At 42.0% G+C, this 20956-nt stretch overlaps 1 protein-coding gene across 4 annotated transcripts in view; it reads left to right on the top strand.

The window, feature by feature from the left end:
• Window positions 1-1737: 1737 nt before the first annotated feature.
• usp19 (ubiquitin specific peptidase 19) overlaps window positions 1738-20956 on the top strand; it is a 64461-nt gene continuing 45242 nt past the window's right edge. For all 4 annotated transcript variants that reach the window (XM_068304523.1, XM_068304515.1, XM_068304506.1 and 1 more), the window contains exons 1-5: window positions 1738-2050; window positions 3074-3452; window positions 10872-11000; window positions 13884-14020; window positions 14156-14728. In XM_068304523.1, the coding sequence (XP_068160624.1) occupies window positions 3239-3452; window positions 10872-11000; window positions 13884-14020; window positions 14156-14728 (1053 nt within the window). In that variant the 5' untranslated portion in view covers window positions 1738-2050; window positions 3074-3238. The remainder of the gene's footprint in view (window positions 2051-3073; window positions 3453-10871; window positions 11001-13883; window positions 14021-14155; window positions 14729-20956) is intronic.

Below are 20956 nucleotides of genomic sequence, written 5' to 3'. Positions count from 1 at the left end.
TTATGCATCCACTAGATTGAGCTGCACTAAAGGGATTTCATTCACGACTCTGCAGCCTTCTCAAATTTCAAAGTCACTGCTAGCCAAAGGTGTCTGGCATGCTACAAGTGATTCGATAATGTGGTTGACACCTGAAACAGCAGGTAACTGTTGTGTGTGTGTGTGTGTGTGTGTGTGTGTGTGTGTGTGTGTGTGTGTGTGTGTGTGTGTGTGTGTGTGTGTGTGTGTGTGGGGCTTAGAATTGTGTACTCTGTCTGGGCTGCTGACGAGATAGGCAACAGCATGAGGGTTGAGGTTACAGCTGAGAACTGAGAACTCATCTGAGAACTCATCTTCAATGAAAGGCCTGTTTCAAAACTGTTTTCATATATAAGGCACACTGGATTATAAGGAGCACTGTCGGTTTTCGAGAAAATTAAGGCTTTTAGATGTGCCTTATAATGCTGAAAATACTGTACTTACAATTGAAAAAAATCAATGCTACCTTTTTCCGTGATAGAATATTGGGAAAAATGCACTTCCATTCAACAAAAATATTCCAAATTTATCATTTCTCCACTTAAATTTCGAACCCAGAAATCACCATTATGTTTTGATCTCGTCCCATGCCTCCAAAAAAAATGCAAAGGTTGGAGAAAAACCAGGTGACAATGGGTGCTTTCTTAAAAAAAGAAGAAGAAGAAGAACAACAACAACAATAAAAAGTTAATGAAGAAAAAGACAGATATTACTGTGGATAGTGCTGATGAAAGCACAGAAGAAGCCAAGCAAAAACCAGCAAAAATCCAAGTATTTGTACTGCAATGGACACAATTGTTTCCATGGGTGAGGCACATTCATACTGATGGAGAAAACTACAAGTATTATGAGGTTAGGTTACCCAAGACAAAATAATGTGGGTGCAGCTCACAAAAATGTGAGTGTGGGGAAGGTTCTTTCAGCATGGTACAGTGTCCACAGGAAAATGTATGAATTAAAGGCAAAGAAAATATAATGAGGGAAAAGCAAAAGTTAAAAAAACAAACTGTATTACATCAATCAGTGATCAATTTTAAACATGAGCGTGAAATTCAGCTCTTCATCGAACTGATTAGGGATTATGGTAACTTGTCTCCTGAAGGCATAACATGTCTGACTGCTATATGTTCCAACCAGGAACATATTAATAGGACTCAGGAGCCGACCATGTCGCGACCGCTCCTTCTCCAGGAGCTGGTCGCTGAGGTACGACAATGTGTTCAATATGATCACCATTTTAATTGGGCTCGCCGCTCACAACCATCTTGGTGGACCTTTTTAATCTCTTCAAGAAAGATTACCACTGCTTTGTTCAGTCGGGAGCCTGCTTTAAAAACTCAGCATCCGTCTACCAATATATTCACCATCTCTCTGCCTCCTCATCTCCACAGAAGTCTCACACAACAACGCAACTGTGAAGTGACCGTCACTAGCTGAAAGTGAAGATTGACGTATTCTGTACAAAAAAGCAAAAAACCGACAGTGAACAGGCACTTGGACGCCACACTCCCGTCTATTTCTCTCACAAACTCCTAAAACGTAACCATGGTTAAATTATGGTACACCAAAAAACTGTTATAAATACATAAAAAAAATAATAAAAAAAATAGAGAGAATAGAGGTGCAGATACGCTAACACACTCCTCACACACTCCTTCCTCTTCTCAGATCAAAGCAAGAGAGAGAGAGGGTCACGTGAACGCATGAGCCAGGAAGTAGCCTATGGCCGCTCAGGTTCGGCCGACTGGCGTTATATTTTGTTCCAAACAAAGTAAACGCGAGGGGTTTGTGCCGAGGAGGTCGGATGACAAAAGACTGAGAAGTTTTTTCCCAGTTGTTTCAGTTTGGCTTTAATAAATAACATGTTCAAAGTAGCAGAAATGGGACCCGGATAAATGACAGAATATTCCAGAAACGCTGTGGACTACGGGGTTTCGCATACGGGTCGGAGCGAAGCGGCCCGCAGTCGTGCAAGAAGCTTAGCCGTGTCTGTAATAGGAGCTGAGTTCGGCTGTCACCAGATTTAAGCCCTGTAAGTCTATTGTTTAATGCCTGTGTAATTTTTGGGGTTAATCGCACATTGCTGCCTAGTTACAGAAGATGTCATGATATTTTGTGGCTGTCTAACGATATCAACGTAGGTCGTACTTGCTCCTCAAAGCGAAGCTAACGGTAGCTTGATGTGGCTAATACGTTAGCTTCCTAAAAAATGAAGGAACGTTATATATTATGATCTGTTGGGCATTTGCTGGTAAACCGATGAAATTCATCAGCTATTGATATCTGTGCTTGCTTCTTATGATGAGTTGCACAGGGAGCGAATAAAACCCAGACCGGTAATTTAGGTAGATTACTGAGTTACACCTCAACACTGCATACATTGGGTTTCAATGCACTCAGGGTTAAAACAGCGTTTCAATATTTCTGACTGAATATTGTGTGACGATGTTATCAATCTGGATGGAAATAATCACGACAATATGAGTGCAACGTTATGGGGAAAAGTAGGGAATTATGTCATACTTCCTGTCGATAGGCACGTCACAACCAGGGATACATGAGACGTACCCCTGCCGTCGCCCGGCTAGTTACCAAGTTAACGCCAACAACTGTGTGAAGCTACTTTGTTAAGTTGGCTAGCTTAATGACCCCGATCCATGTTTTTATTAAATGCTCTGCTGATATCAGAATAAAATGGCCGAATTAGTTGTGGCCCATAGTTTTTCATTCCACTGTCCAACCTAGCAACTTACTGTTGCCATGTAAAGGAGGCGAGGAAAGGATTAAAGTTTGACAATTTCGGTAATGTTTTTTCCAGCCATATGTTTATTTTAAAGGACAGCGTTTCAGTTCAAAATTACGCTTGTAGTCATTTCAATTTTGCTCAATTAGTTTGTTCTTATGCAAACGTAACAAAGGTTAGTTGTCATGGTCACCTGAATTGTTTGAATCAACACACTGAGACTTGCATGTACATACCACTCATTGATTCCAGTGTCACAGAGATCACCAAGTGTCCTTTTTTGACTATTTCATGTCTACCTGCTCTCCTCAGGTCCCCATCCCTTATCAACCTTCCTGATTCTGTTCTGGCAGAGTTCAGACCAGTATCATCGCCAAGATAGCCGGGCCAGGCAGAAAGAGACACAGCTCAGATCCTGACCCCAGCAGCAGTAGTGATACTGGCGACGGGCAGCCTGTTAGTGCCAAGTGCCTGAAGATGGCCAGTAGCGGCGGTAACGGTGTGGCTGGCAGTGAGACAGTGGGCCATCGTGGTGGGTCTCAGCAGAGAGGAGGTAGTGGTAAGGATAATACCATAGACTCCTCCTCCAGCACCAGTAAGAAGAAGCAGAAGGACAGGGCCAACCAGGAGAGCAGAGAGGCCAAGAGGGCAGCTGCAGCCGTAGATGGGGTTATCACAGAGATTAAGAAGCGTAAGTAGAACAAAAAGTGATGAACAAAATATTTGTGATTGATTCAGTTGCAGATGCTATTCTAATTAGGAAAATTGGAGAACATATTGCCTTATTTCCTTTTAAATATTACATTCCAAATTTTGTAAATACACCTTTACATTGGCATATACAGATCTGTCTGACATTAAAAGTATGTGTGTAAATTATAAGAAGCGTAGAACAGACAGACATAAGCTGTTACTCACCAAATTTATTCACATACAGTATGTCACAGAGGTCTCGTAAATACAATGAATGTGTTTTCTCATTATATATTATAAAGCCCTGCAATGTTTTGTTCATGTTTACAAGTGAACAGCAGTTACCTTTCTGTTGTTCCTTGTCTTTTTTAACGCATTCATGTTTCCCTTTATTCTTGCTGCCACCAGTTGTCACATTGAACATTTTCGTGAAGCTTACAGAAAAGTAGATGCATATTTTTTCCTCTGTGTATGCGTTGTGCAAAGTATTCAAGATCAAAGCAAAGATTTTTAGACCCTTTGTAATGGAACAGTGGTTCTCATTTTGTAACATGCTCAGTCTGCTCTCCTGTTATACAATTAAACAATTTCCAACACTATTGTTTCAAAGAATATTAGGATGGCCCAAAAATGGGCAAAGAAGAAAAATAATGCAAGATGGCAAACTTTGATTTCATTGATGCATGTGTGTGCAAATATTTCTGAGGAAATCATTGTTTAGTAGACCTCAAAGACACCCATGTGTTGTGAAAATACCAAATACAAGCATAATTTTGTGTAGAAAACAGAAAACATGCTTGGTACCTGCTTGCCACTGTGATTTTATGTCAAAGTGACACAAGTAAACGAAGCATCGTCATGTTATGTTTGTGTATGCATTTAATAGAACGAAGGAAAGAAGTCAACTTTATTGATCCCCCTTTAGTGTTAGGTGCTAGTCATTTCTATTGTTAATTGTTTGTGTGTGTGTGTGTGCACATGCACAAGGAGCCTGAAAGAATGCAGATCAGAGGTAGAGCGGTGGGCAGCTCCTTCATAAAGGGGATGGTGCATTGCTCAAGGGCACCTCGGCAGTCCTCAGGAGGTGAAATCTACTTCCAGATCATACTCAAAATTTTTTGGTCCACGTGAACCTTGAATGGCCACCCTCCTGTCTCCAGCTCAACACTTAGTGGAGTGAGCTACAGCCGCCCCAAAGGAAGTTCCCTGACTGAGAGTTGAAACTGGACCCTTTTCTTTCTTATTGAGAGAAAAGGGAATGTTGCCTGACAGTAATTTACTTGTACACAAGGTGGACCACCACAAGGTGTGCCTGTGGACTTTGTCAGCATCTACTTTATTGCTGCATGTATGTCCTCTCTTGTGTGTTTCATAGTGGTGTTGTACCCAGCAAAGAGCTCCTTATCTTTTTGAATCTTTCAGATTTAAGGAACCTGACACACACACAAACTACAACTCATCAATGGCCACATATATGCATGGTACTCTCTGAATAGCTGCATCAAGCTGTTAATACTTCTGATTTTGTGGTTGCTGTTGACATTGGGAGTTTTCCACACATCGCATCTTTCTGTTTTCCCTCAAACAAGGTCTCAACAACAGCTTTTAAGCACTTATTCACGACTGTCCCATCAATAAAAGATGTTTCATGTTGCCCCAAAATCCACCATGCCTTTATTGAACATACGTTTGCATTTTTCTCGGTCATTTTGCCCTCAGCTCGGACTTCAGGAGATAATTCTGCGCAAAAGCTCTCTTTGTTTCGTAGTGGCGTTTCACGTTATTAATTATTTAATGCTACATGTTCAGACTATATGAGGTAAAATGGTTTTGAACTGCCTGAAGGAGGAGTAAACATAAATTTCTCCGCCCATTCATTGTTAAACGGCGGTTTTCCTCATTAAAATCCCTTCGTTTGGAGCTATTTTGTCCTCACTGTCTCCCTTCCTCTGTGCTCCTGTAGCGGTAAACTCACAGCGGTAGCGGCAGCGAGCCATCTCACTTCCAGGTGCGCTGACAGAGCCCGTAAACAGACGATCTGATGTGTTAACTGGAGTAGCAGCACCCGTCGTCTGTATCTGCGACCGTCAGTAAAAATGCGCCAAGAAAATCTACTCTGGTGAATTTATCAGAGTGGTCACGGGTCCGGACAGATCCGGACCGCGGTCCGCTATTTGGTGACCCCTGGTCTAGGGACAGTGTACTAAGGAAAAGACAGGAGACAGAGCTGGAGGTAGCAGAGAAGAATATGCTGAGGTTCTCTTTGGGAGTGACCAGGATGGAATGGATCAGGAATGAGTTCCTTCAGAGGGACAGCACATGTTAGAGGCTTTGGAGATAAAGTCAGAGAGGCCAGACTGAGATGGCCTCTCTGAGATAGTGAATATATTGGTAGAAGGATGCTGAGTTTTGAACTGCCATGCAGGAGGCCTAGAGGAAGACCAAAGAGGAGGTTTATGGATGTAGTGAAAGAGGACATGAAGGTTGTTGGTGTGAGAGAAGAGGATGCAGAAGACAAGGTTAGATGGATTATTCGCTGTGGCGACGCCTGAAGGGAAAAGCCAAAAGGAAAACTAGATTAGGGTCAAGTGATGATGTTCAACTGTTGGTATGTATAAGCCATTATTTTTACATGCATTTAGTGGTAATCCAGTAATGCCACTTGAAGGTGATGGTACTACAAATTTATCCGTAGTTAATTTACTCTTGATCAGCCTCTTGCCTAGTTGTCAAACTTTTCTCAGTGTTTTGTGTTAAGGTTTTCTCTCTGCCACAACCTCACAAAGACTTGCTGTATCTGCCCACCTCCATTAACCCATTTTAACCCACCGTCCCCATTTGAGGACAACATAAAAAACTATGAAAATAATGACAACGATTGGTTATAGAACAACATTATGAAGTGAGGGTAATAACATATTGATTCATCAATATATGATGCAAAATTCTCATTTATATAATATAAAGCACAAGAAAGACTCCATGGAATTTGTCAAAAATTCACCTCTGATGAAAATAATTACCCATATTTTCTTTAATTTTGATCTGCGTAAGCTGGTATTCAGTGACTAGTGTCCAGAAGGGTGTATTTATATGCTTTATTTCTTATTTTTGAAATAGGCTTGCAATTGTAGGCTATAGAACGGCATAAACTTTGCTGTCCTCAAATGAGGACACTAGGCATTACATAAGCGATATTCATCGGAAGAAGCGCTGCCTCAATTGGAAGAAACAAGCTAAAACCATAAAGAATTTCATACTTCTAATATGAAACAATGTTCATATATTGTTTAAAACAAGTTTTGCTCTGCAAGACAGGAAAAAGCTTGAACGTAACACGTTTGAAACTTGTAAAGTGACTAACATGCTCTACGTGAGAGTTGTACGTGCTGCTGAGCATTCATTGACTGGAGCTTCTGGTGGGCAGTTTTTTTATTTATAGAAGAGATTGCAAGGTAAGATCCAAGTGTACCACAGTTAGGAATTACTGTATGAAGATCTAAGTCCCTCCATGAGTGAAGATATGTGTTTACATGTTTTATCACCATAGTTGGTATATCCATTTCTTTGTCATTTAGTTTACTCCGACAGAAATATATTTTCAGTTATAAATAAATATTATCATGAAATTATGATAAAATAATGGCCACTGATTACTATACTTCAAGAATCCTTCCAAAAATTCGGAGTGTTTGAGGAGAATTTGTCAGTTGACGAAATGATTGTGTGATATTATGGACAAGCAATTCATGCGGGGCAAACCAATTCGATTTCGGTATAAATTTTGGGTATTGTGTGGGGTGTCAGGATACTGCTCCAATTTTGATCTGTATTGGCAAAAGGTCTGTTAATGAAGAAGACAGCGATTTGTTGTTCTGTTCTAAGGTGGTGCTGAATATGCTCCCAGTTGTAGATAACCCATTCTCTTATAATGTCAGTCAGTCATCTTCAGATTACCACAGCTGTATCCACCGCAGCGGGTCACGGGGAGCCGGAGCCTATCTCGGCGGCATAGGGCATGAGGCACGACGCCAGTGCACCGTGGAGCCACACACAAAGACATACAATCATACACACACACACCCATTCCTACGGGCAATTTTGGAACGGCCAATCAACCTGAAGCGCATGCTTTTGGAGGTGGGAGGAAGCCGGAGAACCCGGAGAGAACCCACGGGGAGAGCATGCGAACTCTGCACAGAGCGGGACTCGAACCCGGGCCCGCCATGTTGTGAGGCGGCAGCGCTAACCACTGCGCCACGGTGCAGCCCCTCTTTTAATTTATACTTTGATATTATGTTCATGTGAGGACTTTTGGATTAGCAATGAGGGAAAACAGGATCAGCAAGTGCCCATTGAAGGAATTAAATGCAATGAAAAAAGAACCGAGAGGAACATATGATTACAGGTTTGATCACAATGAAGAAATTCCCATTGTGAAATGGGTGGACAACAAATGTGTTACAATTGGTACAAATCATGACACAGTACAACCAATAAAGAATGTACAGCTTTGGCGGCAAGAATCTAAGTCAATAGTAAATGTCCTCCAATCCAATCTTTATTTTTTGAGCACTTTATAAACGACCACAGTCGACCAAAGTGCTGTACAGATAAATAAATAAAAAACAAACATTATAGATAAAAGACAAAAAGGCTCAAATGTTGTAAGTAAAATAAATTAAAAACATAAAACATGGACAACCAAAGAACATATTATAAAAATTGTACTGTAGTCTTAGGTGTTGAATTTTTGCTCCATGTCATTCTAAGGAATGAGCTGCGTCTGAACATGTTAAATGAAGTGTTTTTTTGTTTATTTGTCATTTTTTATTAAGTAGAAACCATTTGTATTTGTTTTCTGAAAATGGAAATATTCTTTTATTTGGCCAGTGTCCTCATTTGAGGACAGCCTGTATTTCTTTTTTTACTTAATATAAAGGAGTTTTGGAAGTTCCAACATGTTTGTATTCCCATTTTATGCAAATGTTCTGAAAGTCATTACAAAAATCTAAAAATTGTTAACTTGGATTAAAATGGGTTAAGCACAAACATTTTTGTGCACACATTTACTTTAATTAAACTGCTTCCCCTCTGTGAACTACTCGGCAAAACAGACCTTTAGAACTTATCACTGAGTTAATCTGAGTCACGGCTGCTAAACTGATTAATGCTCACATCAGTGCATTTGGTCATGAAATGTTCCCAGAATATGTAACTTTATGTTGAATCACAAGCTTCTGCCCTGGACAAATCATCTTATTCTGTGTTCATTCAGAATGAAGGAGTGTGCTCCTGTCAAAGGTGGCAAATTCCGAGTAAGTTTACATTTTTGGAAAACAAAATATTACTTTGAACATTAGTATGTTGTCTTTCTACTGTATTCAGCTGCACTTACATTGAGCAAATTGCAGACATTCTGTTATTGACTTTTTCACAACATCCCAACACTTTTGGAATTTTGGTTTTAGACCATCTGATCAAATTTTATGCCAAATATTTGTGGGAAAACAACACCTTATGAAGCTGCATGTGGGAATAGTGAAAATAATAAGGATTACACAGGTCAGGTTATACAGTTGTGCTTATGGAGTTACATACCCTGGCAGAATTTGTGATTCAATTGTTTTGGCCATTTTTCAGAGAATATGAATCATAATACAAAAAAAAATCCACTTAACATAAGTTATTGAGTGAATTCATATATTATCAAACAGCTGTTTTCTCTTTTTAAATCACAATGACAACAGAAACAAACTGAATTACCCTGATCAAAAATTAACGTACCCTGGGTATTTTGCCCTGTTAACATGTACAGAAGTTGACAGAAACACATTTGAATGGCTACTAAAGGTATCCATCCCCACTTGTGATCTGTTTCCTTGTGATCAGTGTGTTTTTGTGTATACTGTATGAAAGGTCATTGAGTTCTTGAGAGCAATCCGATACTATGGATATACCACAAGGCATCCTGCTTGTGATATGACACTTCTGGAACAAATTTATTTGGAGTGATGAGACCAAAATTGAAAATTTTGGGGACAGCCATAATTGTTACATTTGGAGAGGAGTTAACAAGGCTTATGATGAAAGGTAAACCATTTCTGCTGTGAAACATGGAGGTGGATTGCTGATGATTTGAGCTACAAAGCCACTTGGTCAAAATTGATGGAAAGGTAGTTGCGGCATATTATTAGCAAATAGTGGAAGAAAATTGATTTTCTTAAACATGTTAAATGAAAGTAATCACCTGAAGCAAGAAGTCAGAAGTTTGAAATTGATTGTTCCTCAAGAATTATAGTCCAGGAGATTATAGGATGTAAAGTAACAGAAATTTAAATGTCATTTAAATTTCAGAACTTTTTTTTTTTTTTTTAGCCAGTCCAGATATTGGTAGAAGGATGCTGAGTTTTGAACTGCCAGGCAGGAGGCCTAGAGGAAGACCAAAGAGGTTTATGGATGTAGTGAAAGAGGACATGAAGGTAGTTGGTGTGAGAGAGGAGGATGCAAAGGACAGGTTTAGATGGAGGCAATTGATTTGCTGTGGTGACCCCTGAAGGGAAAAGCCGAAAGGAAAAGAAGAAAAGATACACAGCAACGGCAATAGAGACGTCCAATATTTTTCTTTTTCTTTTTTTTAAATCAGATGCTAAAGAGTTAAGCTGATTGTTTTACAATACCAACACTGCACTGTTGTAGGTTTTTTTGTGTGGATTGATCCCACACTTTTGAAGCTTTTCTGTGCAGTGCTTGCTCTTAATTTGCCTCTGTATTTCCATTTTATTCCTACATGTCTGCTCATAGAATTCTCAACATCACAGCATCAGCAATATCCATGCATTTCGAATAACAAAATAACAATAATAAACAATAATAAATACACCGGAAAACTGGGAAAGCTGTCCGAAACACAATTAACCATGTAATGGATGGTCTTCAGTAATATATGTACTTGAATTGTTGGAGGAGAGGTTTTAACCCTAATTTCAATAATTATACATCTGGATATTATTAATTTTTACCTTGAAGTCAACTTTCTGTGTTCTGTGCCATTAAGAAAATAACACAAAGTATGTGAATATTTTCCTTTTCTCTCTTGATCCTACCTTTGCGATAGTTTTATGTAGGTGTGATAGATAATTTAAGATGTCCTATTATTGTTTGCTTGGTTCATTGTAGTGTCAGTTTCAGTCTGTACATTTCTGCCCAGTGTAGACCCTTTGCTTTTTTTCTTGATTTGTGATGTGTATTTATGTATTGTGATATATATTTGTGTAAATTATAATGGAGAACTACGTTGGCATTGAGGATGTTATGCTTTGTTCGCTTTTTTAATTTGTTTGTATGTACTGTACAAACATGAATTAAAATAGTCATCACACAGGAATCTGAGTGTCCCATTGTTTGTACTTCACAGATGTCTTTGTGGACTGGAAGCAGAATGTCAACGAAGTGACTGTCAGACTGCGCTGTGGGGACCGGGTTCAGAGGATAGACGATATCACCACAACGTTCACTGATTCACACTGCCATGTCTGCTTCCCAGGTAACTTGTGATATATATATATATATATATATATATATATATATATATATATATAATTTTCCTTTCAGCTTTTCCCTTCCTGGGGGTGGGGTGGGGGGTCGCCACAGCGAATCAATTGCCTCCATCTAACCCTGTCTTCTGCATCCTCTTGTCTCGCACCAACTATCTTCATGTCCTCTTTCACTACATCCATAAACCTCCTATTTGGTCTTCCTCTAGGCCTCCTGCCTGGCAGTTCAAAACTCAGCATCCTTCTACCAATATATTCACTATCTTCTGGACATGTCCAAACCATCTCAGTCTGGCCTCTCTGACTTTATCTCCAAAACCTCTAACATGTGCTGTCCCTCTGATGTACTCATTCTCGATCCTATCCATCCTGGTCACTCCCAGAGAGAACCTCAGCATCTTCATCCCTGCTTCCTCCAGCTCTGTCTCCTGTTTTTCCTTAGTGACACTGTCTCCAGACCAAACAACATCGCTGGTCTCACAACAGTTTTCCACACCTTTTCTTTCAATGTAGCTGAAAATGTTCTATCACGCATCACACCTGACACTTTTCTCCACCCATTCAATCCTGCTTCTTCACCAATTTTCCACACTGTCCACTGCTCTGGACTGTTGACCCTAAGTACTTAAAATCCTCCACCTTCTTGTTTGCTTCTCCTTATAACCTACTTGGGTCCCTCTCATCCACACACATGCACTCTGTCTTACTGCGGCTTACCTTCATTCCTCTCCTTTCCAGGACAAACCTCCACCTCTCTAGCTTCTCCACCCTTTTACCTGCTCTGACTCAGGCCTTGAAATTAACTTTTTTCCGTGGTAGCACTGGTGCTCCCAAATTTAGAAGTTAGTTGCACCAGCAAATACTTTAGGAGCACCTACCCAAAAGCAAAGCTTTCAGACAATATATGTAACATGGCATGTATTATATTCACAGAACCGTCAACACTTTTGTAAACATGTTTGTAACATTAGTTTGGTCTCCTGACTTTCAGTCCCTCTCTCATCCACCTTTTCACCGAAGGCCCAGCAACAAAGTTCTCCTCAGGAGGACCCAATACACTGATCAGAATAAGGTTTTCAACAGTTCTGGGGTTCAGGATTTGTCATTGGCGTAAGTTATGTTGATGTCCATGCCATTCTTTCTTTGTAGACTAAGAAGTGGCTTGAATTTAGTGAAGGCTAGCTCCTTCCGTTTCCGTTTCCAAAATATTTCTTGGACTCTGACCGAAATAATCCCCAATCGTACATTTCATTTTGTTTAAAAAAGCAGTGTTAGCTTAGCTTTCAGCGTCCTCCTCCCTCAAACGGAGTCCACATGTTGTGTAGCAGGACAGGTCACGTGACATTACAGAGCGCAATGGAGGAAGTGTGTGGGAAGGGATTTAAAACAACCTTGACCTATCTAAAACCAGCAAGCACAGTTGAGCATATGAAAGCCCACGTTTGATAGGAAACTATTGCTGACTGTTATATTAATGTTGCGCGCACAAAGAGGGAGGGAGTATTAACTTTATTGAGAGAGAGAAAGAGCAAGAGAGAAGTGGAAATAAAAGGCGCACCAGATTTTTTTCCCTTGTCGCAGCGGTGCTCCCAAATATATTTAATAGTCGCACTGATAAAACTTTGGGTGCATATGCGACCAAAATGGTCGCAATTTCGAGCCCTGTCACTACAGATCACAATGTCATCTGCAAACACCATAGTCCATGGAGATTCCCGTCTAACCTCGTCTGTTCATCACCATAGCGAACAAGAAGGGGCTCAGAGCTGATCCACCTCCACCTTGAACTCATCTGTCATGCCTACAGCACACCTCACCACTGTCCTACAGTCCTCATACATGTCCTTCACCGCTCTAACGTACTTCTCTGCCACTCCAGACTTCCTTATACAATACCACAGTTACTCTCTGGACACCCTGTCATAAGCTTTCTCCATATCTACAAGGTTGAACAACCTAGTCAGGAACTCTACTTCCACCTCTCCTTGACATTTCCATACCTCCACAGGTATATCATCAGGACCAAGTGCCTTTCCACTTTTCATCCTCTTCAGTGCCCTCCTCACTTCATCCTGACTAATCTTTGCTACTTCCTGGTCTTTTTTCACTCTCATTTTCCTCGTTTATCAACTCTTCAAAGTACTCTTTCCATCTTCCCTTCGCACTACTGGCACCTGTCAATAGACTTCCATCCCTATCCTTAATCACCCCTAACCTGCTGCACGTCCTCCCATCTCTGTCTCTGTCTTGCCAACCTGTATACTGTAGGTCAGACTCTCCCTCCTCTCCCTCCAGACTCTTGCGGCTACATAAACTTGTGATACATGTATTGTAGGGGCTAAATGATGGTTTGGATCTCCTGGCGATAATTGGTCAACAGGTATAAATAGGAACCAGTTGTTGGCTGGGTGGGGTACTCCACCCGGAAGCATTAATAGTTTTTTGATTGTTGACTGCATATTGATTATGACCGTTGGATGCTGATTATTGTGATGTTTTGATGTGATCTATCTAACTAATGGACAAGTTACATGGTAAATAAACAGAAAATTCAAGCAAAAGGTTGGTGTGTTGGACTTTAATTAAAGAAGCGCATCAACTACTCAGGAGCGGTGGAAACTTCAGTGGCTTTAAGTGTTGCTTAGCCTCTACATGTATAATAAACAGAAACTACTGGAGCAGAAAGAGGCTAAAGGCTATAAAATAAAAACCCCACAAAAATAATGGATGAACAAGCTTGAAGAAGTTATGAACCACAGTAGTAAATTACAAGTTATTATACATGTTAAAATCATGTATGTATGTCCTTGCTGCTGTTTGAGTGTTTGTGTGCAGTTATGCATTAAAACATTTTTCATGGATTTTATTTTCAGATGGGCGAGAGTGGAGCTGTCAGTTGCAGCAGGAAATTGAGGCCTCTTGTAGTCGAGTCCAGTACAAGGAGAAAGGAGGGTTCCTGCATGTCATAATGCAGAAGAAGATTCCCTTCCACAGCTGGCCTTCGCTTGAAGTGAGTCACATACGATGAATGGCTTCATCTTCATTTTGCATAATGTGTCATTGTGTGAAGTTTTTTAAGCTCATTTATCTTTTCTTTAGTGCTGTCTACATCTTTAAAATAAGTTTTTCCTGTATTGTGCTTCAGTCAAACAAGAAGGATAAGGTGGCATTACCCAAAAAGACCAAAAAGGACAACGAGATGCAAGTGAGCCCTGCTGCCTTGGATTCATCAGAAAAACCCAAACTGTCCTCCCCTCAGTCACAGCTAAAGCCTCACCCTCCCTCCTCACCGGCACACAGTGAAAGTAGATGCAGCAGCAGCACCAATTCTGAGCGGGGCGTCGAGCGCTGCACAAGAAATCAGGCAACTGCTACAGGCTCTGTAGGGGTAACAGGAGCTGGGGGAGTCACAACTACTACCATCAAGCCCTTCTCAGTGCTGACAGGTGAGCAGCAGTCTCGGGACCCCATCGCAAAGCGCACAATTGAACGGCCACCCCAGACCTCCAAGGAGGCCATATCTCCAGCTGTTGGGAACACACCCATTGTCAAGTCAACAGGGGATAATAGTAAAGCACTATATGTACACCAGCTGACTTGTTGGAACCCACAAACACAATCCAGCGATAGAGATGACTGTTTGGAGATACAAGGCAAAAACCAGGAGCGTAAACCAGAAGCTGCTGTCACTGCTGATAGTCATATCAAGAACACTCAGGTGAGAAATGATTCAACATCTTGTTACTAACTAAACACACCAGAACATTCCACAGACACCTGTATTTGCTGTGTAAAATTTAGGCTACATGGAAAAGGTCAGTTGGTGACATATTTATGACTGTAGGTTTCACTGAATAACACTGAATTGGACAGATTAAAAGTTAATAGTTGCATAGTTCACATAAATCAATTTAGATGTTAAAAGTAAGCTGCTAGTTGTACTAAATATGAGAGATTTCAACTACCATCAGATATTGTCCATATAAGATAAAATTATTATTATTATTATTGTTGTTGTTTAATATCAACAAATTCAATATCCAAAGAAGTTTTCTAACACAATTATTGATTGATGGATTGGTATTAACGGTCAAACGAGGTTAATTATTATCGAATGATTAATGTGCAGTTTTTCCCGTAGGTTTTCAGGATTGTTTGTTTGGTACCCATTAAACAAGAAGAGGATGACTTAATGAAGTGCATTAATTTATAGTCAATTTTTAAAATAACTGACCTACCAATGTTTGCATAACATTACCACTTCAAAGATGCACTTCATCTTTATTGGTTTTAGAAAATGTTCACTAAGGCGTTGTTTTACGGGTGGACTATGCAGTTTCAACTCCTTCTTCCACAGACGCTCTTCAGACAGCATGCAGAGGGGTAAGGTGGTGCATGTAGCCGGATCTTTTCAAAAATGCAACGTTTTTCCTCCGGGTAGGCCTTTCGTCCACACGACACCGCATATATCCGAGTTGAAAACGCCAGGTATGCGTTGTCATGTGAATGCTGTAACCAAAAAAAATTCTGTACTGGTGCGTCTCCCTGCGACAAAAACTGTAGTGTTGTCTGGTGTATGTGACCCGTGTTTACATGTACAGACAGAATGGACGTCGTTAAAACTGTGTTGGCGGCAACAATTATCCAGTCATTTTAATTAATCTTGTTGTTTTAAGCCCAAATGCATCTGCTGCCCATTGAGCACAGACGAAAGCCGGCCGTTTTGGGTACCGCTGCCTGCTGGTGGGAGAACTCTTTGATGGAGGTTGTCCTGCAGGAGGAACAGTGTGAATTTCCACATGTCCCGTTCCTCGCTTCTGTCGTTAACTGAGTTGTTAAGGAGTTTTTCTGCTTATAAAAGTGTTGATTGTTTTTTTGAAAACAATGTTGTGTAGATGCAAATTATTTTCTATGAGGGGGAAAAATAGTTGCGTTTTCAAAAAGATCCGTCTACGTGTGGACAGGGCCTGAGCCTTCTGAAATTCAATAGAGATGCATTTTAAATAGGTGGCATTGTAACACACTTTTCCATCGTTTAAATAATCAAAATGCATCCGATCCTAGGGAAGAATGCAGTTATTCTGTACACTGTAAGACAAGGTGCCAAACTCATTTTTACTGAGGGCCACATCAGCAAAATGGCTAACCCAAGGCACTCATACTCCTGTGAGTTTCTGCTCAACATGCGCAGAAGAACTTTTTTGGACTTAAAACTAGCAGACGCGAAACTGCTACGCGAGTGCGGCCTGCTCCAGAGGCCTGCTCAACCACCGAACCCCACTCCTGCACTCAGCCCGCAGTGAAAGAACCACAGATGGAACATGCGAAAGCAGTGGAGGGGCAAGCGCGGAGGCACCCGGGCTAGTCTAACGGCTAACTCTCACCGGCCAGCTATCCTGACTATCCCACTCACCAATATACGCTTCCTGGATCATAAACTGGATTACATCCACCTGCTCCAGTCATCATTTAAGTCTGTGGATGAGTGTTGCGTCTTTGTGTTTGTGGAAACATGGCTCACCAACATGGTTGGTGAGCCATGTTTCACCAACAATGGGGGGGGTGGGAGACGTGCCGTGACGCTGCTGTGGTCTGCACACACTGCTCTCCTCTGGTGGAGTTTATAATCGTCAGATGCCAGCCATTCGGCCTACCAAGGGAGTTTTCTGCCATATTGCTGGTAGCAGTATACATCCCTCCCACCTCCAGCAACAGCAATAGAGGAGTGAGGAATGGAATAAACTCGACCATCATATCAGTGAGCAGCGGACAGCCCACCCACATGCCTTCCTCATTCTGGCGGAGGACTTGAACCATGCAAACCCCAAGAGTATGTTTCCCAAATACATGGACATACTATCAACTTTGCCAGCAGAAAAGCTAACATCCTGGGCAATGTCTACACGACACATAAAAATGCCTACAAAGCTCGCGCCCTCCCCCACCTTGGGGCGTCAGACCACTTAACTGTTATGCTAATGCCGGCATACAGACCGCTCGTTAGAGTTGTCAGACCTGCGAAAAAGCAGATACGAGTGTGGTCTGAGGGGTCTTCAGAGGAACTCCAGGACTGCTTTTCCACCTAAGACTGGAACATATTCAAAGATGCGGCCACCCACAATGACATCAGAGATCTCCAGGAGTACACGGAGCGTCACTGCTTACATGAGGAAATGCATGGATGATGTCATGGTCACCAGGTCCATCTCCATTCGGGTCAACCAGAAGCAATGGGTGAAAGAGGAAGTCCACAGGCTTCTGAAAGCATAAAACGCGGCCTTCAGCGCAAGGGAAGAGGTGGGCCTAAGGACAGCTAGGGCCCACCTGTCAGGAGGCATCACAGTGGCCACGAGACAGTACTCCAGGAGGATCGCCACCCACTTCAGCAACAGCAGAGACACCAGGAACCTGTGGCGGGGGATTCAGTCCATTATGGACTACAAGCCCCTTCCGCAGTCCTGCGGCAGCTCCACCACTCTGCTAAATCAGCTAAATTACTTTTTTGTGCAGTTTGAGGCAGACAACAGCATCCCAGCACAAAAGACTCCACCCCCTCCTGGCCACCAGATGTTGATGCTTTCTCCAGACAGCGTTGGGCAAGCCCTCAGAAGGACCAATGCACGGAAAGTCCCGGGTCCTGACAGCATTCCTGGTAATATCCTAAGAGACTGTGCTGACACGCTCACAGATGTCTTCACAGATATCAACATCTCCCTGAGCCTGGCTGACTCAAAGACTCATACGCCAGAATGCTGTTCATCGACTTCAGCTCAGCATTCAACACAATCGTCCCCCAGCAGCTCATCTATAAAATAGACCAGCTTGGACTCAATACCTCCATATACAACTGGCTGCTAGACTTCCTGACAGGGAGACCACAGGCAGTTAGAGTCGACACCAACACCTCCAGCACCATCACGCTCAACATGGGGGCCCCCCAAGGATGTGTACTGAGGCCCCACCTCTTCACTCTGCTGACCCACAACGGCACACCAACTTCCAGATCCAATCTTTTCATAAAGTTTGCAGACGACATGACAGCGGTGGGTCTCATCAACAACAACGATGAGACAGCCTACAGAAATGAGGTGAGACGACTGGCTATGTGGTGCAAGGCCAACAATCCCCGTCTGAATGTGGAGAAGACGAAGGAGATTGTTGTGGACTTCAACAATCGACGGTGCTGCAGTGGAAAAGGTCAGCTGGACACCATGTGTGTGCACATCTCCGAGGACCTGTCCTGGGGCTGCAACACTGCATCAATGGCCAAAAAAGCCCAAGAGCGACTCTACTTCCTCCGCAAACTGCGGAGAGCAAGAGCCCCACCCCCCATCACGCTCACCTTCTACAGAGGCACCACCGAGAGCATCCTGACCAGCTGCATCACGGTGTGGTACGGTGCCTGCACCGTTTCCTGCCTCAAGACCCTGCAATGCATCGTGAGAGCAGCTAAAAAGATTGTGTCTCTTGTGTCTCTCTCCCTTCCCTCACAGACATTTATAAGACCCACCTCTCCAGCAAAGCCATCAGGATTGCAGGTGTTCCCACCCACGCCTCTCACAGCCTTTTCATTTGCTGCCATCAGGGAGGAGACTGCAGAGTCTGCGGGCCAGAACCAACAGGTTCAAGGACAGTTTTTTTTCACCAGGCAGTCAGGAGGCTCAACTCTCTCCCTTCTCTGCCCCCTGCCATAGCCTTGAACGGTATCTCCTCCCCCCCGTTAACTCAGGGACTGCGCACACGTCACTTTCCCTTACGGGATTACAGAGTGTATAGAGTTGTTTACTGTCCTTTTGTGTTTTGTCTTATACGTTGTGTTATACTGCCTGTTGTACTACCTGTTGTACTGCCTGCTGTTCTGACTGTGCTGTACTGCTTGTTGTACTGCCTGTGTTGTACTGTCAGTTGCACCGTGAGTCTGAGAGGACTGCAATTTAATCTGTGCTGTATGTCGTGCATATATGGTACATTTGACAATATATTAGACTTCGACTTTGAACAAAAATTATATTTGCTTTTTGCTCTTATAACTTAAATCCCTTTTAATTTGTCAGGTTATGAAACCCACATAACTCCATTAATCAAGGATCAAACTGTCCAAGTGAATACAGAAAAATAACATCAAACACAAGTTAGGACATTAACTTGGTTCAAAATGTTTTTGCCAAAGTTAAAATGGGCTTAATTACTGCATTGTGGGGGGGGGGGAGCACACTTTTGACCTATTTTTAGACACTCTGAACTTTTATGCTCTTGCAACCCACATAAAATGACATGGCGGGCCACATTTGACCCACGGGAAAGTTTTACATGTGCTGTAAGACAGCGGTCCCAAATGTTTTTTGCGCCACGGATCGGTTTCATCTAAGACAATTTTCACGGACCGGCCTCCGTTTGCTTGATAATCGTTTAATGATGCCAGGACAGCTGTATTCTAATAATAAATCATCTGCAGTGGTTTTATGTAAAATGCAGACATCAACACAAAATAAAAACTTTTTTTCATAAATTGATAATATCCCTGTAAATGAAATAATTGTAAGAAATAATATTAAAAACTCGATTTGAGTGGCTGCACTGATGAGGTTTTAATATAGCAACTTACAATCAATGCATTTAACGTAGGAGAAATACTGATCATTTCCAATAGAGTGAACAAGTCAATCAATTAATAATTATTACAATAATAAGAACTAGTGATTGGGGACCGCTGATCTAGGGGTAAAGGGAGACAATGACACCTGAAGTGTGTTCTGGACGTTCTTCTCTGCAGTTTGGTTTTCTTTGCTGCAGAAAATCTCACTTTGCAAAGACGAGAAGTTGGAAATGGAGGCAGGGTTTTTGATACTTTTTGGGTGATCTCAGGATAATCTGCCTTGACTTTAATCCAGAACACTTGCGCAGTTGTCGGCGCTTAATTTAGGGGTAACGGCTGATAACCTTTCACGTGACCAAGACCTGCCAAGCTTGACATAATTGTGTGTCATTCCACACAGATGTCACTTTTCAAAATAAAACATCTTTAGATTGGTAATAAATATTAAAAAAAAGTCAAACGGTCAGTGCTGCCGGTACCTCATGTCCCGCGACCAGGTATCGGGTTCTGACCTGGTGGTTGGAGATCACTGACATATAAGGATGTTGGAAAGTGTTTTATTCCAGCAAAAACTGAAATAAAATGTAGGTACAACAGAGAATGGTTTGCAGCCAAAACGCAAATTCTTTAATTGATTCTCAGCCCATCAGTACAGATAAATCGGGAAGCATTCCTGAACTCATAGGCCTTAACCCTTTTAAACTCGCAGGTCCACATTTGTGTGTATATGTGCATGTGTGGGTGTGTGTGATTTTTTCTTGATGGGAAAACATGAAACATTGGATTTCCAGACAGACATCCAAACCTTCGTCACCACCCTTAAGTCACCGTGACCCCTTTCTTGTCTTTCCAGTTTTATACAATTAGGTTCTTTACTGCCAAACCTAGCAAACTGTTTACTCTGCATTTGAAGTGCGATCTAGCCATGCATTACAGTGATACCTCTGTACTCGACCGCCTCTATACTCAACCAAATCGGTGCTCGACCAAAAAATTCGAGGAGAAAATGTTTCGGACCCCGAACAGATTTTCGGTATTCGACTAGCCGAATCGACCCGAACGCGCTCCACGGCTGCGCTCCTCGGCCAGCGGGTAAGCGTCAGTTCGACTCAGAATACCAGCGGAGTAACACGTAAGCAAATTACGTACGCAAAGACGTACGGAAATTATAGCAAAATATGAAAGTGGTGTACGAGTGTCCGACCTCGCGTTGCAGTACGAAATGGCAAAGTCAACCATTTCCACTATCTTGAAGCAGAAGCAACTGACAATGGACAGGTTCCTTCTTAAAGAATAGAGGAAGGCTACTGCCCAGCCAGATTCACCTCCACGGAAGAGAGAGAGAAGGGA

Source organism: Antennarius striatus, chromosome 2 (assembly GCF_040054535.1).
Source record: "Antennarius striatus isolate MH-2024 chromosome 2, ASM4005453v1, whole genome shotgun sequence".
Classification (NCBI taxonomy): Eukaryota; Metazoa; Chordata; class Actinopteri; order Lophiiformes; family Antennariidae; genus Antennarius; species Antennarius striatus.
Note: the sequence above shows the minus strand (reverse complement) of the source record. Positions and strands in the feature narration are given on the sequence as shown.